The sequence below is a fragment of the Octopus sinensis genome, linkage group LG8 (assembly GCF_006345805.1).
Source record: "Octopus sinensis linkage group LG8, ASM634580v1, whole genome shotgun sequence".
Taxonomy (NCBI): Eukaryota; Metazoa; Mollusca; class Cephalopoda; order Octopoda; family Octopodidae; genus Octopus; species Octopus sinensis.
Genome location: NC_043004.1, coordinates 17462272 through 17482069, shown reverse-complemented (window position 1 = coordinate 17482069; position 19798 = coordinate 17462272). Strand labels below are relative to the sequence as shown.

The window sequence follows — 19798 nt, the reverse complement described above, 5'->3', positions numbered from 1 at the left end:
GTTTTGTTGGATTGTAGCCATGCTGGAGCACCGGGCTGAAGTTTTTAGTCAAACAAATCTCCCCCTGTTCTTATGTTCGTACTTATTCAGTTGATTTTGATTTTATTCAGCATATTCCCCTCTCAGGTTCACACGGTTATTGCGGTGGTCCTTTAGTTTTTCTAAGCCCTGTAAAAAAAAAAACTCGGAGGTTTGGGCCTCCATCCAGGTCTTTCGCGTCACCTTAAAACCAGAACCCCTCGTATGTTTACCAACATACAGACTTAGTTAGAAACAGATATACGTTCTTTTCTACTCTAGGCACAAGACCCGAAATTTTGGGGGAGGCGACCAGTCAATTAGATCGACCCCAGTACGCGAACTGGTACTTAATTTACCGACCCCGGAAAGATGAAAGGCAAAGTCAACCTCGGCGGAATTTGAACCTAGAACATAAAAACAAGCGAAATACCGATAACCATTTCGCCTGGCGTGCTAACGTGTCTTATTTCTTTATTGCCCACAAGGGGCTAAACATAGAGGAGACAAACAAGGACAGACAAAGGTATTAAGTCGATTGCATTGACCCCAGTGCGTAACTGGTACTTAATTTATCGACCACGAAAGGATGGAAGGCAAAATCGACCTCGGCGGAATTTGGACTCAGAACGTAGCGGCAGATGAAATACCTATTTCTTTACTACCCACAAGGGGCTAAACACAGAGAGGACGAACAAGGACAGACAAACGGATTAAGTCAATTATATCGACCCCAGTGCGTAACTGGTACTTAATTTATCGACCCCAAAAGGATGAAAGGCAAAGTCGATCTCGGCGGAATTTGAACCGCCAAGTATTTCGCCCGGCGTGCTAAAATTCTGCCAGTTCGCCGCCTAAAAAACAGATAAATATTCAACACAGAAATGCACATGTTTACAAAATGATGGATGTCAAATATAGAAAGGCATGTGACGGATGTACTAAAGAAATATATATATACGCAGGCTTATCAATCGCAGTTATATATACGTGAATTATTCACTTGATAGTATTGTTTCATATGTAAATAAACACATATAATTAGATACATGCATTCGATCATAAACACAATAACAAAGTAACTCAAACCACAACACACACACACACACACACACACACACACACACACACACACACAGAGAGAGAGAGAGAGAGACAGACAGACAGACAGACAGACAGACAGACAGACAGACAGATAGATAGATAGATAGATAGATAGATAGATAGATAGAGATAGATAGATAGAGACAGAGTGACAGACAGACAGACAGACATACAGACAGATAGATAGATAGATAGAGACAGAAGACAGACAGACGGGCAGATAGATAGATAGATAGATAGATACATACATACATATATAAAGTTAATCCAAACTTGAAAGCACACAAAAAAACACAACAACGCGAGAACGTATATATGTATATATGACACACATATATATACACGCATATTTGTGCACACACATAGGCAAACATAGAGGACCAAAACACATACACGTGAACACACACACACACTGCACTTATTTACGACAACACTTTGCTTTGATGCAAACGTATGTAAGAATGTGTACTAGTGTGTCTGTGTGTCTGTGTTTGTGCGTGTGTATGTATATGTGTATATGTGTGTGTGTGTGTGTGTGTGGTGTGTGTGCGTGTGTACACATACAAATACATATATGGACATGTGCACATCAAACACTAATAATTAAAGATGTAAACACACACACATCATGCTTAAAGAGCACATACGTACACAGCAGGTAGACACATCGTTACATTCGTTTAACTCTTAACTCTACTTTCACATTCACTTTCCCAATAACAATATTCTTTCTCATCCCAGGAAGTTCGTGTATATACTCTTTACTTGTTTCAGTCATTTGACTGCGGCCATGCTGGAGCACCGCCTTTAGTCGAGCAAATCGACGCCGGGACTTATTCTTTGTAAGCCTAGTACTTATTCTATCGATCTCTTTTTGCCGAACCGCTAAGTGACGGGGACGTAAACACACCAGCATCGGTTGTCAAGCAATGCTAGGGGGACAAACACAGACACACAGACACATACACACACACACATATATATACATATATACGACGGGCTTCTTCAGTTTCCGTCTACCAAATCCACTCAGAAGGCATTGGTCGGCCCGGGGCTATAGCAGAAGACACTTGCCCAAGATGCCACGCAGTGGGACTGAACCCGGAACTATGTGGTTGGTTAGCAAGCTACTTACCACACAGCCACTCCTGCGCCTATATATATATATTTATATATGGAGGCGCGTGGCTTAGTGGTTAGGGTGTTGAACACATGATCGTATGGTTGTGGTTTCGATTCCTGGACCGAGTGATGCAAAACACTTCATTCCACGTTGCTCCAGTCCACTCAACTAGCAAAAATGAGTAATGCAGCGATGGACTGGCGTCCCGTCCAGGTGGGGAATTTCTACGCCACTGAAACCGGGAAACCGGCCCTTATGAGCCAGGCATAGCTCGGTAAGGAACATTTATATATATGTATATATATATACACTTGCATGCAAACATACATCATGCAGGCCTTTCTACAATGTATACATATGCACGCAGTGGTTAGGGCAGCGGACTCGCGGTCATAGGATCGCGGTTTCGATTCCCAGACCGGGTGTTGTGAGTGTTTATTGAGCGAAAACACCTAAAAAGCTCCACGCGCCTCCGGCAGCGGATGGTGGTGATCTCTGCTGTACTCTTTCACCACAACTTTCTCTCACTCTTTCTTCATGTTTCTGTTGTACCTGTATTTCAAAGGGCCGGCCTTGTCACTTTCTGTGTCACGCTGAATATCCCCGAGAACTACGTAAAGGGTACACGTGTCTGTGGAGTGCCCAGCCACTTACACGTTAATTTCACGAGCAGGCTGTTCCGTTGATTCGGATCAACCGGAACCCTCGTCGTCGTAACCGACGGAGTGCTTCGAAGCGTTTGCATACAATTTCATCCACGCTTTACTGTATGTGCCTTCACATTTGCACTTTAACGTGCCCGTTACTATCTGTATGCAGTTATATACACATGCATAATTGAAAACAATACTTCACGGACTAAAAGATACATATACAATTGTGTGTGTGTGTGTGTGTGTGTGTGTGTGTGTGTGTGTGTGTGTGTGTGTGTGTGTGCGAGAGAGAGAGAGAGAGCATGTGTGCGTACGTTTGTGTTCATTTGATAAGTGCAGAAACACCAAACTCTCGTTCCTTGAATCACTCTGTAATGTCTGCAGCTGTAATAATAATAATAATGATATATATATATATATATATATATATATATATATATATATATATATATATATATATATGATATAGGTATGTGTGTGTGTGTGTGTATACGGAGAATTCACGAAAAAAAAACAAAAGACGAAGACAGGTGGTGTAGACAAAAAACATATGTGTGTGTGATATATATATACGCGCACAGACATACACACTCACACCACACACGCACGCACTGTCTCAGATACACCACACATATATATATGCGTATGTGTAAGCACACATACACACTCTTGCCACCTGTGATGCAGATACAGTGTACACATAAACGCACATGTTATATGTGTGAGTGAGAGTAGAAATGTACGTATGCATGCATATATGTGTGTGTACGCGGTATATATATATATATATATATATTATATATATATATTCTTTTTGTTTCAGTCATTGATGTGGCCATGCTGGAGCACCACCTTTCTCCACCTTGTTTCACAATTTATGCGCTTACTCTGTAACATATATATATAATATATGTATGTATATATATATATATATATAATATATAGATATATATATATATAATATATATACACACACACCACACACACACACACACATACCCACGCGTTTGTGTGCGGGCGTGAGTTTGTGCGCGCACACGTCTGAATCTATTTCTTTTTTTAGATACGTACTGGTATAGAAGTATGTATGAATGTGTGTGTGTATATATATATATACATACACGTATTCATATACACTAATACGCACACACGTTTTCGATTGCACGCACACGCACACAAGCGGCGTGCACATTTGCTTACGTTTAGCAAGAGATATGAAGAAATACAAACTAACTAATATAAACCGAATAACAAAACTCTGGCACACACGCAACCATAGTCACATGCATTCATTCGTACATAAACATATACGCATAAATTCACACACATGCACACACCGACACATAAACACACACGCGCGTATACACACACACACACACACACGTACATAAGCACGCACTTTTACACGACCTCCAACACACGCGCACACGTATGTAAGCACGTAAGCATCAACGGTTTATTTTGTAAGCAGGCAAACACACGTACGCATTGCTGTGTGCGCATATCACACACATAATTGCAGAGTAACGTACAAAGAAATTTTCCAGTTGATTAGAAAGCAGGACAGCTAACTAAGCGAATAAGAAGAAAGGTATTCTTCATTCGTTTAAAACAAGAACTACACTTACCTGTTATAATAAAGTAACCACCAACAACGTAACTTTCACGAGCTGTCCATACGTACTCCATGTTACTGCTGTTAGCAGACGATATTTCACTGACATTTTCCATGTTCCAAACGGTCGTTACTTTTTGAAATTGTTTATTTTTTTAATTAATAATAGATATCAATTTTGTTTTGTTGATCTTTCTGTTGTATTTTAACTTGAGATAGAGGTATATTTGATATATATATATATATTTATATCCGTATAGATTTTTTTTTTTTAATTTCAAAACGTCAAGTTATTTTCGTAAAAGTAAGCGGTTTGTGATATTAATATATGATGGTAGTGATGATCATGATGATGCCGACGACGACGATGATGATGATAACGATAGCGGTGATGAAAATTATATAATAATAATAATAATAATAATAATAATAATAATAATAATAATAATGATGATGACTATAATTATAATTCGTTTTTATATTTCTGCTGTAGGCACAAGGCCAGCACTTTTGCGGGGAGGGGGGTAAGTCGATTACATCGACCTCAGTGTTCAACTGGTACTTATTTTATCCTGTCTGAGGTCCCTTGTTGCTGCTACTTGATTAAAAAGTACAAACCCCCGGTAGATACAATATCTTCAATCAAAAACCTCGCGATACTGTATACCGTGTGGCGTCTATTATAACAATAACAATAATTGTGGATAATTCTCTTGAGTGGCAAATTTCAGATGGTTTGCTTTTTTTTATTATTATTATTATTATTCTTGTGCGTACGTGTTGCTTTCCTTTCGAATTTCTTTGCTCCCAAGTATAAATATAAGTTTCCTTCTTTTTTTTTTTTTTTTTTGTCTTTCCTGCAACCTCGCGACTTAACTTTACACGTCCCTCATGACTACCGTCTGCTCAGTTCTCCTCCAACTTTTCCTCTTTATTTGTCTGTCTATCTGTTTATCTCTTCATCGCAGTATTTGTCTCTACGATTTTTTACCTCTCTCTCTCTCTCTCTCTCTCTCTCTCATTCACTTTGCCTCTCTGTTATTCTCATTTTCTCTTTTTCTCTGTCTTCTTTCGTTCTCTCTCTCCCTCTCTCCTTCACTTTTTCTATTTATTTATCTGATGTATTATTCCCTCTCCTTCAACTTTCTTACTTTCGTCTCTCCCTCTTCACTTCTTTCTACATGTTACACCATTCTTCACGTATATGTGCGTGCGTGTATATACGTACATATATATATATATAATATATATATATATATAGTTAATCCAAACAAGAAAACACAAAAAAAAACAACAAAAAAACACAACAACGCGAGGACGTGGAACAAATAAAGTATTATTGGACGCTCAGGAAAGAAGGGAAGAAGGAATATATATATACATATGCATACACAGTGTGTGTGTGTGTGTATTGTGTGTATGTTCCTAATTCTATTTTGATACAGCATTAACTCTGTTGCGTCCCCCTTGCAAATTTTCTTTCTCCTTCTCTTAAACTGTTTCTTAGCTTAATACCTCTCTCAATCACACTCTCTCTTTCTGTGTGTGTGTCTCTCTCTCTTTCACACACGCCCCTCTTTCTCTCGCTTTCCCTCCCCTATCTCTCTTTCTCTCTCCATGCACACAGGACCCACTGACACCGCCTTACTTCCATTCTATCCTATTTTGATATTTCTCTCACACACGCACTCTTTATCTTTCACTGGCTTCTTTATTAATCTACACACACACACACACTCCCACTCTATCACACACACACACTCCCACTCTATCACACACACACACTCCCACTCTATCACACACACACACACAAAGAAACACGCCGAAACTACTTTCTTGTTTTACTTTCACTATCTTTTGGACTATTCCTACTCTTCATTCTTCACCAATTTCACCTACCTACACCTGATATATTATATATATATATAATATATTATATATATATATTGCTTCCTGCAATCTATCTTCTTGCAATCAGTCTTCTTGCAATCTATCTATCTATATATCTATCCATCTATCTATCCATCTGCCTATCTATTTATTCCTCTCTCTCTTCCCTTATGATGCTCTCACTATACATATATATATATATATATATATATATATATGTATGTATGTATGTGTGTCTATATACCTATATTCTTGCCAGTTCATCTCCTTATGTACCCCTTCGTCATTCTATCTATTACTCTCTCCTTATTTCTCTCTCCCTCTGTCTCTCACCTTAAATAAATTAATATATATATATGTATGTATGTATGTGTGTGTGTGTGTGCGCGCGCGCGCGTGTAAGGGCTCTCATAAATATACAAAGGTAGACAAGCAGATACGCACACACATGCAGATACATATATATTTTTAGACAGACAGACAGACAGACAGACAGACAGACAGACAGACAGATAGATAGATAGATAGATAGATAGATAGATAGATGATAGATAGATAGATAGATAGACAGAACAGATAGATAGATAGATAGATAATAGATAGATAGATAGATAGATAGATAGATAGATAGATAGATAGATAAATAGATAGATAGATAAGAAGATAGATAGATAGATAGATAGATAGATAGATAAATAGATATATAGATAAATAGATAGATAAATAGATAGATAGATAGATAGATAGATAGATAGATAGATAGATAGATAGATAGATAGATAGATAGATAGATAGATAGATAGATAGATAGATAGATAGATAGATAGATAGATAGATAGATAGATAGATAGATAGACAGACATGCACGTATGTATTTCCTTACTATATTGTTGATCTATTTATACATCAGCATGTTTTCACTCCACTGAAGACTTTCGCATTACAGCGTTAGAGAGAGAAAAACTAAAAAGAAACAACAATACTTGTTCAAATTTGTTTTTAGAAAGCCTTATAGAAATATTTTTCCAAACAAATTCCAAACCCGAGTTAAGCTGTTTTGCTGTTGTTTCTTTCGTAAATATCTTTTACTTATCTTGTCCTTCTATTAATTTCTTCTTTTCTTTCGGGACATCATTTTCTTTTATTCTCTCTCGATCTCATATGTGCTCTCTCTCTCTCTCTCTCTCTCTCTCTCTCTCTCTCTCTCTCTCTCTCGTATTTTTTCACACCTTCTCTCTTCCTATTTCTACACATACAGGCACACTCACAAGCAGATACAGTACACTCACACACACACACAAAGTTATATCTGAGTATAAGAAATGGGACAGCGTATTTCGCAGGAAGGACTCAATACTTTTGGAAAGTAGAGCATGTTATAATCACGATATCTTGCGGCGGTGTGCCAGTTAAAGTGATACTTTAAAGATATTCTACGAAGTAAATTGTGAAACGAGCTTGCAGGCCAAAGTTATTATTCTCAATTATGCACCTAAACTCACACATACATATATGTGGTAAGTAGCTTGCTTATCAACCACATGGTTCCGGGTTCAGTTCCACTGCTTGGCACCTTGGCATGTATTTTTTACTATATCCTCGGGCTGACCAAAAACTTTATGGATGGATTCGGTACACGGAAACTGAAAAAAGCTCGTCGTATATATATATAAATATATATGAGTGTGTGTGTGTGTGTGTGCGTGTGTGAGTGTATGCATGTATTTATCTACTTGTGTGTGTGTGTGTGTGTGTGTGTGTGTGTGTTTTCCTCGCTTGACAACCGATGCTGGTGTTTATGTCCCTGTAACAAGGCTTACAAAGAATAAGTTCTGGAGTCAATTTATTCGACTAAACCCCTTCAAGACGGTACTCCACCATGGCCGCAGTTATATGACTGAAACAAGTAAATGAATAAAATAATATATGTGTGTGTGTGTGTGTGTGTGTGTATGTGTGTGTGTGTGCATGTATACATACATACATACATACATATTCATAAATATGTATGTATATACCACAGTTATAGCTCCAATCGTAACTACTTTTGAGTTCCCTGCTCTTACACTAGATGTTACGGCCTGCACAAACTTTTCGGGAGACCATATAAGAATATTTTCTTCCATTAAGATTGGATAACACTACGCCTCATAGTATTTATCAGTTTTATCTGCTATGTTTGCAGAAGGATCTTTAATGTTTCCCCAGAAAAGGATGTATTTGTAGGAAGGAAAATAAATATTTCGAGGGAATACCTGAAAGTTGATAGGAAAAGGAAAAATAAGCTGAAATGATACTGTATGGTGTGTGTCATTTCATATAAATATGTGTGTATATGTAGGTATGTTTGAGTGTATATATATATACATACATGTATATATCTATGTATATATATGTGTGTGTGTGTATATTATATATATATATACATACGCTTTTACTTGTTTCACTCAAGTGACTGTGGCCATGCTGAGCACCGCCTTTAGTCGAGCAAATCGACCCCAGGACTTATTCTTTGTAAGCCTAGTACTTATTCTATCGTATATTTTGCCGAACCGCTAATTTACGGGGACGTAAACACACCAGCATAGGTTGTCAAGCGATGTTAGGGGGGGGGGGGAGAAACATAGACAATCAAACATATACACATATATATATATACATATATATATATATACACATACATAAATACGACGGGCTTCTTTCAGTTTCCGTCTACCAAATCCACTCACAAGGCTTTGGTTTGCCCGAGGCTATAGAAGACACTTGCCCAAGGTGCCACGCAATGGGGCTGAAGCTGGAACCATGTGGTTCGTAAGCAAGCTACTTACCACACAGCCACTCCTACGCCTATACATATATATATATGTACATATGTGTGTTTGCGTGCGTGCGTGCGTGCGCGCCGTTCTGAGTCTTCTTAAGTCCCTGGTGCCTTTCCACCTTTGTATCTCTCAAGACTTAATGTAAAAAGCATATTTAAAGAATATGAAGAAATATTAAAATAATTACTTTTCTAGTTAAACCAAACCAAATAATTACTGGATATTATTAATGATGCTCTTGTTACTGTTATTACAATTACTGGAAAGTTATTTATTAAACAATCAGCATACATCCCTTTATTATTTTTTTAGCCTTTCTTCTCGAAACACTGTCTCACATATGCTTTGTTTAAAAATGCAACACATACACACACACTTACGGGGACACACATACACAGGCATACAGATTCAAAATGAAAAAAAAAACAGCATCTCAAATAGCCAGTCACAAAACATCCTTTTACCAAAACTGAAGAAAAATGGAACTCTTGATCGATTCCAACTAACTCAGGATAACTAAGGATAACGGTGAGAGTGTCTCTAGACCGAAAAATTTTGAGGATCCAGGTTACGTCAACTTTGCTATTTCCGTAAGCATTTCAGTTTAAGTTGTTGTCGACAGTTACTCTTAGATCTGTTTGATGACGTCAAGGATGTCATTCATGCAAATGCATCATAAAGTACAGCACACATATATATTCCGATACTTTAAGTTGGAAGCGGCTTTGGCAAATAGGAAGTTGCAACAGGAAGTTCACTTTCCAAGAAATACATAATGATTTGTTTTTAACATTTGAGGTGCGAGTGCGCGCGTGTATGCGAGGCTGTGTGGGCTGGAAAAATGCCTCTCATGATTATAAACCAATTTATAGCAACGAATGTCGAAGAAAGTATTCAATACATATTATATCATATCTACCTATATTAAGTGTAATTTTTCTTTCTTGCCTCAGATTTCACGCCATTTCGATGTTCAGGCGAGAACTATCTTCGTTCGATATTCACCTGGTTTTATGTAGAATGAAACAAGTTAATTCTTTTGTCTATAATTATTTTTCCTTGGCCTCTTCCTGTTGTTGTTATTAGAATGTTGTATAAAAATGCCGCTCTTTCATTTGTTAAGAAACCCGAATATCAAGAGAGGGCAACTGTCACTTGAATGTTGTAGTGACGTAAAGTAAGACGTAAGACGAAAATCAGATGCGTGTGAATAGGCGTGTATGCGTATGTGAGTTTGTGTATAAAAATAAAAACAAAAGGATAAAAAACGATAAAAAGCTAAATCAAATTAAATATGTGATTTCTGTGTTTCTGTGCATGACGTATTCCTTAATTTCAAATTCAACTTATTTGTACTGTTTCATTTTGTAAAAGAACAGCTACCTCCCTTGTATTCACGGCCATTACTAGACGGAACCACACTGAGACACACACACACACATGTACATATGGCAAAATAGATACAAACGACTTGGCAAGAAATAGGTGAAATATTTCTAACCTGGTGTTCGCGACTGACATTTCCGAGAATTACTCAGCTGACAGTGAGGTATTGGAATATATGGATGGACAGTTCAATCGTTTGCATATGAAAAAAATTGTGCGTAGGTTTTGATGTTATAAGAGAGAGAGAGAATAGGATTTCTTCACGGAAATCGGGTAATGTGTGTGATTTTGTGAGGGTGATAGTGTGAAAATGGTAAGCAAATTAGCGTAGGTTGGGAAGGTGTGAATTTTTATTTCTTGATGGAAAATGAGATGATACTTATGATTTAGTTGCTAATATGGCGGACTTATTGTCTGGAACGGAAATACGTGATAGTGTAATTGTGGCTTTTGATAGATGTATGATGACTTCTGTCTTGCTGAGGGGAATTGTAAGGGTGAATATGGTTTTTCTTATTGCGTAATTATTTTGCACTTTCTTGGTATATTAATGGAATTAGATGAAGTAGGAAGTGGCTTTTTTAAAGAATCTAAGCTAGGATTTGATTAATGAGATTTATGTCGCTTGTTTAATGAGATCTTAGTTTTTGATACTATAACTGGTGCTTAAGGATCTAACAACTCATTTACTTTTGTTTGTCTAAGTTAAAGGTTAGAATATAGGTTATTCAACGTGATTGATTTATAGCCTAAAATCAGGAATTTAGTATGTCATGCGAAATTGAGACAAACTCGTTGCATAATTTCATTCTAATCAATAAACATTTTCTAAATTTACAGTTTTACAGTTTCAAAGCGAGAATCTTATAACAATTCTGTTTAAAATTACTACCGCATGAAAAATAGATGTTCTTCTAAAATGTGTGGTTCTGAATTCCGTTCCATAACTATTTGCCAAGTTTTCTTCCTGATGAAGTAAGCCGGTCTTACTGTTATGCCTCTATGCGACCATCTACCGCACTGGGGTCGATATAATTAACCTAATCTGTCCGTCTGTCCTTGTTTATCTCCTCTGTGTTTAGCCCCTTGTGGGTAGTAAAGAAATAAGTATTTCGTATGCCATTACGTTCTGAGTTCAAATTCCGACCGAGGTCGAGTTTGCCTTTCATCCTTTCGGGGTCGATTAAATAAGTACCATTTACGCACTGGGGTCGATATAATCGACTAAATTCGTTTGTCTGTCCTTGTTTGTCCTCTCAGTGTTTAGCCCCTTGTGGGTAGTAAAGAAATAGGTATTTCGTCTGTTTGTGGAAGCACATGGCCTAGTGGTTAGAGCAGCAGACTCGCGGTTGAGGGATCGCGGTTCGAATCTCAGATCAGGCTATGTGTGTGTTTATGAGCGAAACACCTAAGCTCCGCGAGGCTGGGGCAGAAGGTAATGGCGAACTTCTGCTGACTCTTTCGCGACAATTTTCACTCTTTTCTCCTGCATCTAACAGCATGAAACCGGGGACCGGCCCTTGTGAGCCAGGCATGGCTCGAGAAGGAACAAACAACAACATTTCGTCCGTTGCTATGTTCTGAGTTCAAATTCCGCAGTAGTCGACTTTGCCTTTCATCCTTTCGGTGTCGATTAAATAAGTACCAGTTATGCACCGGAGTCGATGTAAACGACTTAATCCCTCCCCACAAATTTTGGGGCCTTGTACTTCCAATAGAAAGGATTATTGGTACAAATGTATATAAATTTATCACCTCGATATAGAAGCAGTGAGTTGCGAAGTAGATGCCCATAATATCTTCTTTCTCTTTGATTTTCAAAGAGATATTCAAGTCAACAGGACAGCTGACCTCTATGACCACACATACTATTTTTCTCAGTTCCAAACAACAATATCCGGTCCGTTATGTTTACACTTAATAAATGTTTTGGTGAGAATGTTCCATCAGTATTCCTCGTGTTGATATTTGTGCATGTAGTCAATGACGGGAATTTTTTTATATTTATTCCAGGACACTCTTTTATCAGGATGGCATTTTATATTGTTTCTGCGACAACGGTGTATCGCATAGGGCGATAGTACCTTGATTACATATTTGGACAGCTACTAATCACATGTGTAGTATCTTCCACAAAAAACATGACATTTTCTAAATTTTGCGTTTGCATCTTGGAGCTCCAAGGACTTCACTGTCCCTTTTGTTCATAAGGTATTTCGTAGCAATCTGCTGTTTTTGGATCGCAAGCGTGATGTGACGTAGCGGTCACGATTCAAGAGAGGTTTCGCTTCATGTTGATATCACTGTCTTCTTCCAAGTCTTCAAGCATATCCATGCATGGTCCTGTTATTCTTTTCTTGTTTCTTTTTTTTATATATGCTGACTGTTTCACATCCAGGCCTTCTCTGAGGTATGTTATTTGGGGGAGGGGGCTGTATGGGAGGTCATCAGGAAGAGAGTGCTTCCTGTGCAGCTCACTGCTGTCCTCCTCGCTTTTCAGCACTAAGTTTATATATTTATTTTTGTCGCTGTTATTTAACAAGTGATGTCTGCGAAGGCTGTCTGCACTGATCTCACTGTTATACCTCCTTCATTTATTCTTAGTTTGTCGATATCACTATTTCTGTGAAGATTTCCTGTTGATGTCAGTATCTTGCGGGTTTTAAAATCTATAGAGTGGATTTACTCTGAACAACAGCTAAGTTTGCCAAATGCTGGGATCGGCACTGGTACTGCAAATGCATTATGGGATATTGTCTTCTTGTAAGAGGAGAGTTACGTCTGCCATATTTTTCCAAGTCTGGCATAGAAGTCTCGAGTCACTCGATTTTTATTCACTGTACCATCGTGTGATATATTTTCATCAATGCCTAGTTACTTGTAGCATTCTTTGTACGGGACAGGATGGTCAGTATTGGGTCTGGGACACTGATTTTCCACGATCAACAACCAAATATGAACGTTTCTTGTGGCCAAATTATTTTCCTATGTATGTGTGCATGTATGTATATGTGCATGTATGTATATGTGCATGTATGTATGTATGATGTGGTTTCCAGCTTCAGCCAGGAAATGATTTCCAATTAAAACATTTGTTTAACATCTGTTAAAGAAGAATTTGGACAGAATTATATAGGCACATAGGTCGTGCACATTCCTTCAGACGGAACATCGCATGCTGGTTGATATCAATTTTGATAGACTCGATAATGAAGAGTCTCTTCATTAGAGAGACATGACTTAAACCTGATGGCCTCGTGCAACAATGCAACATTGTAGTTGTATAATAGATTTCAGGTGAGTGAATATGGAATTCAATAAACAAATTTCTTCATCGATTTCACATGGTAAAGAAGCCATTGTTGAAACGTGAGAAAACAAGTGAGAACTACGATTTAACCTACTTTAACCCTCCATTGATTTGATATTATACTTTAAATCTAATATTCAAAATATGTCTATACGTGAGTGTGTTTGTGTGCGTGTGCGGGCGCGCATGTGCGTGTGCGGGCGCGCATGTGCGGGCGCGCATGTGCGCGTATGTGTGTGCGATAGGTAAATTGTTGACATTATACATTTTCAATTTTGCGCATTGTTTTTGGTTTTGTCGACTACACAGTATAGTAGGATCAGAAAAACAGCACCATGACGCAATTCAGTCAACCAGAAATTTGGAAACGACGCATTGTACAGTTTGGCATTCGCACCGGAAGCTCGAATACGAACATTTCAGTGTTCGGTGTCAATCTGAGTCCCTAAAAGAAGTACCGAGAGTAATAAAAATCAAACATCCAGTCAACTTCATGGTGTTTGTAGTGATCACTAGTGATGGCGACGCTATACCTCCGTTCATCTTCTCACACGGAGGTAGTGCTGCCCTGGGTCAAGAGGGTAGCTGTTGGAAAACCCTATGTCTGGCAATAGGACTCTGCACCATGTCATACAAGCAGGAGAACCGAGTCATGGCTGTCAGACAATTTCTGCGACCACATCACCCCTAACATCTAGCCACCTAAATCCCCAGACTGCAACACCCTTGGTTATTATGTGCAGAGTGCAGTTGTGTGAGAGACCAACAAAATTCCTTGTGACAGCCAAGATGAACTGAAGACAAAAAGTATAGCAGCAATCACCAACTTAAAGGAGACCTTCCAAAAGATTTGCAGTAGATTCCGAATTCGTCTGGAGTCCGTGGTTGAAGCTAATATGGATTTTCTTGAATAAATTTACTCTTTAATATTTCAAGATATGTTTATGTAATTTTGGTAAATATATCTGTTAAAATGAGATGTCAGTGTTATTTTCGCTTTTGCGCAATTTAGACAATTCATTTACCTCACCCTGTATATATATATATACATAAATGTATGTATGTATTTTTACGACCTGGTGCCTATAACCCGAATTTATACAACCAACAATGATGGGGTGAATCCAAAACAACAACACACCATGAAGTTTTTTTCTTCATATTATTAACAATTAAACAATTAGGTGTCAGCATACACAAACACCCTACATACAAAACAAATATATACGAACAAAATAAATTACTGCAACATTAGACGTGCGGTCAAAATATTTATAAGGGTAAAATATATATAGTTCAGAAATTGGGACTCAGAAACCTGGCTTCACCAAATTGATTTCACAAACTTGGATTCACAAATTTGGTTTTCAAAAAAATATCGATTCCGAAAATTTGGATTCACAAATTCGGTTTTCGAACCTTGGACCTAAACATAAATAAATCTAATGTCAAAGCAACCATTTAAACTAAAAGTTCATAACACAAAACAGCTGCCGGACTACATCAATAATTATAGTTTAAAAAATTAAATAATCAAACAAAAAAATCCAGTTCGCTTTAAATTCACACAAAACTGCTTCATACAAGCTTGTGAGTAACCATTATACAAACTTTATAGTCAGTTGTTTAATACAAAAACCTTGGCTACATGAAATTTTAATTCATATACCCTCTAGCTATTTATGCAAATTTTTCAACATTTATCTTAACAGAAAATAGCTAGCAAAGTTACTACACAACCTGCCACAAATGCAGGGTTCAAAATTCACATAAGTATTACAGTAACATAACTTAAGAAATTTTTGTACTCACCCAAATGTGACACAGAAATTATTTTAAAACTGACAAGCAAAAAGTTCTGGCGAATTCCGCGAGCATAAAATAATTCCATAAATGCCTAACAAAGCACAAGATGCATAAATTAAACAGGCAATCATAGATTCCGGAATCCAATTGAACCTTGTCTCACAAAAAAAAAAAATCTGGGTGTACAATTATCTCTGCTTATAAAGGTTTGCTAAGGTCTAGCCAATTTGTTATAGATTCACAGTTTGGCTCATAACACTTAGCTTCCCCCATTTTGACAATGGACGTCATCATGACCTTACAGTGCAGCATGAAAATCTGCCGTTTTATATAATTTCCTAACAGTATATGTATATGTGTGTATATATATATATATATATATATATATATATATGTGTGTGTGTGTGTGTGTGTGTATATATATGTGTGTGTGTGTGTATGTGTGTGTGTGTGTGTGTGTGTGGTGTGTGAAAATAAGCAACAAGGATATCCAGAGGTAATGCAGTACGATCGTTTCATGCGACTCCATTTAATTGAACAATACAAATATTACATCAATTTGTAACAAATTGATGTAATATTTGCATTGTTCAATTAAATGGATGCGCATGAAACGATCGTACGGCATTACCTCTGGATATTCTTGTTGCTTATTTTGATTGTAATCACCCCATTTTAAATTATATGGATAATACCATACTAAATTCTGGTACCTTTAACCTCAGTACCATATTCAACTGTATCTAAATTTTATATGTATCTAAATTTTCAATATATTTCAGGTGGTCTGAATAGTCTTAATTATTTCTGTTTTCATCAATTATCCTTCTACATATTTAACAGACACCATTAAACTTTTGACGAATTCGTTTTGATTACTACTTCTATTTCTTAATTTTTATGCTCCCACCTACGCCTTTCCTCACGTCAACAGATATGTAGATAATTTTAACTATATATTTCTTACATACCCTGCTATAACGCTATCTCTCTCTCTCTCTCTCTCTATCTATCTATCTACACACATACGAACACACATAAACACACAGACACTCACACACACGCACATAGATACACACATGCACGCGCACACACACATACGCACACACACAAATAGAATAAAAAAAACTGAAAATGGACTGAGAGACATTTAGTAATTTACGGTAAAATATTGTAAACAGCTGTTTTTATTTATTAATTTTCTGTATACACATTAGCAATCTGCTAGATCATCCAGGTGGGGGCGCAATGGCCCAGTGGCTAGAGCGGCGGACTCGCGGTTGGAGGATCACGGTTTCATATGCCTTAGAAACCGGGAAACCGGGCCCATGAACCTGGCTAGGCTTGAAAAGGGCGCATAAAAATTTAAAAAATGAATCACCATTTATATATATACTCTGATAGGCGAGCTAGCACGGAATGAACTGAACGAGCTGACCTTACTGAAGATGGCTACCGAAATAGCCGAAACTGGCGGGTCAGGCTATATATATATACTTTATTTAAAGCAGCAGAAAATTCAACAAAACCCGTTACAAAACAGGTTTTGTTGAATTTTCTGCTGCTTTAAATAAAGCATATTACTCTACCACGGAGTAAACACATAAATGTGAAACAAGGTGGAAAAAAGAGTATTCAAATACCAGTGGTAGAGTAATATGCTTTATTTAAAGCAGCAGAAAATTCAACAAAACCTGTTTTGTAACGGGTTTTGTTGAATTTTCTGCTGCTTTAAATAAAGTATATATATAGCTGACCCGCCAGTTTCGGCTATTTCGGTAGCCATCTTCAGTAAGGTCAGCTCGTTCAGTTCATTCCGTGCTAGCTCGCCTATCAGAGTATATATATAAATGGTGATTCATTTTTTAAATTTTTATGCGCCCTTTTCAAGCCTAGCCAGGTTCATGGGCCCGGTTTCCCGGTTTCTAAGGCATATGAAACCGTGATCCTCCAACGCGAGTCCGCCGCTCTAGCCACTGGGCCATTGCGCCCCCACCTGGATGATCTAGCAGATTGCTAATGTGTATACAGAAAATTAATAAATAAAAACAGCTGTTTACAATATTTTACCGTAAATTACTAAATGTCTCTCAGTCCATTTTCAGTTTTTTTTATTCTATTTGTGTGTGTGCGTATGTGTGTGTGCGCGTGCATGTGTGTATCTATGTGCGTGTGTGTGAGTGTCTGTGTGTTTATGTGTGTTCGTATGTGTGTAGATAGATAGATAGAGAGAGAGAGAGAGAGAGAGAGAGATAGCGTTATAGCAGGGTATGTAAGAAATATATAGTTAAAATTATCTACATATCTGTTGACGTGAGGAAAGGCGTAGGTGGGAGCATAAAAATTAAGAAATAGAAGTAGTAATCAAAACGAATTCGTCAAAAGTTTAATGGTGTCTGTTAAATATGTAGAAGGATAATTGATGAAAACAGAAATAATTAAGACTATTCAGACCACCTGAAATATATTGAAAAATTACCTATGAGGCGAAATCACACACATGCATGCATACATACATGCATATATATATATATATATATATATATATATATATAATATATATATATATATATATACATGTGTGTCTGTGTCTTCTCTATTCCATTCCGTTAAAAAGCGTAGGCTAGAAACGTAAAAGACTTTTTCATGTTTCCCAAACTAATACACATGGTTGTTCTTCATATACCCGTGTTTTTTCTTTTTCTTTAAATTTCAACTATATATATTATATAATTAATTTAATTTTTTCTATGTTTCTTACATATTGGTGTTACCATTCAAAGCGATGTATGCATGGATTAAAATTTTATAAAACTTTTATCTTCTTTTCTCCCTCTTTAATCGTTTGTTGAGTTTACATAGGATACATGTTCTATAAATGCTCATAACACACCTTATACTTGTAACATTTTCGTATTTTTTTAAATACTTACAAGAGTAAGGTACTAATTCAATATGAAGAATCTCTCTCTCTATATATATATATACATATATTTTTTATTTTATAGAAGGAGTTTCTACAGGACTAGAACTGTTTCATTCAGATGAAATCTTCAGGAAGCTATAAAATAAATTACTTTACTCTGCTATGTATTGAGTACCTTATTTACTGTGGTTAACCCCGACTCAACCCAGGACCTACATATATATATACATATATACATACATAGACACACACGCACACACACGCACAACACAGACACACACTATATATATATTATATATATATTATATTATATATATGTATGATATATATATATAATATATATATATATATATATATATATATGTATATATATATAAATTAGAGAAAAATCAATATTATGTAATTTAAGCAATGATAGACATAAACCAAATCATAAAGAAAAAAATAAATATATTATAAAACATATAACTAGATCACAAAAAGTACAAAAAATGAATTACTCCCTCATATTATTGTATGTGTGTGTGTGTGTGTGTGTGTGTATCGTTTATAGATTTGGTTTGCAAGATTCTTTATGTGAGTTCGTGTGTTGAAGCATAATCTGTTGTGTCTGGGGAGAGTCATTTTCTTTTTGTGCCTTATAATTTAACTCACTCACCGGTAAACTTTCTACTTATTTCTTATAAATATAAGAAATAAGTGGATAAGTGGAAAATTTTGCCGGTACGTGTGTTAAATTATAAGGCACAAAAAGAAAATGACTGTAACCAGACACAACAGTATATATATATATATATATAAATTAGAAAAAAACACCTTTTACCAAGTCAAAATGAACAATTAAATTACACGATCTAGAAAATTACATATAATAGAAATATTTCAAATAAAATAACAATAATATACCGATTATTAAGTAAATTGCAAAATAATAATAAAAACGTATATATTTGGTAGAATAAAGACACGTGTTTCGTGGATATATTTAAGAAATGATTATAGTAAAAAAATTAATAGTAGTAGTAAAATCACTTCGATATAAATATAGTCACTCATCAGGTTAAAGATAAACTAGAATAATAAAATAATTAATTAATAAATATACGTAAAAAGTCTTTTAAAATATAAATATATTCTTAAAAAAA

The 19798-nt window shown here is 36.4% G+C and overlaps 1 protein-coding gene across 2 annotated transcripts in view; it reads right to left on the bottom strand.

Moving 5' to 3' along the window:
- LOC115215156 (visual pigment-like receptor peropsin) overlaps positions 1-4872 on the bottom strand; it is a 411604-nt gene extending 406732 nt beyond the window's left edge. For both annotated transcript variants that reach the window (XR_005000308.1, XM_029784329.2), the window contains exon 1: positions 4527-4872. Coding sequence is in view for 1 of the 2 variants with exons in the window: in XM_029784329.2 (XP_029640189.1) it covers positions 4527-4629 (103 nt within the window). In the remaining variant the exon portion in view is untranslated. The remainder of the gene's footprint in view (positions 1-4526) is intronic.
- Positions 4873-19798: the final 14926 nt, after the last annotated feature.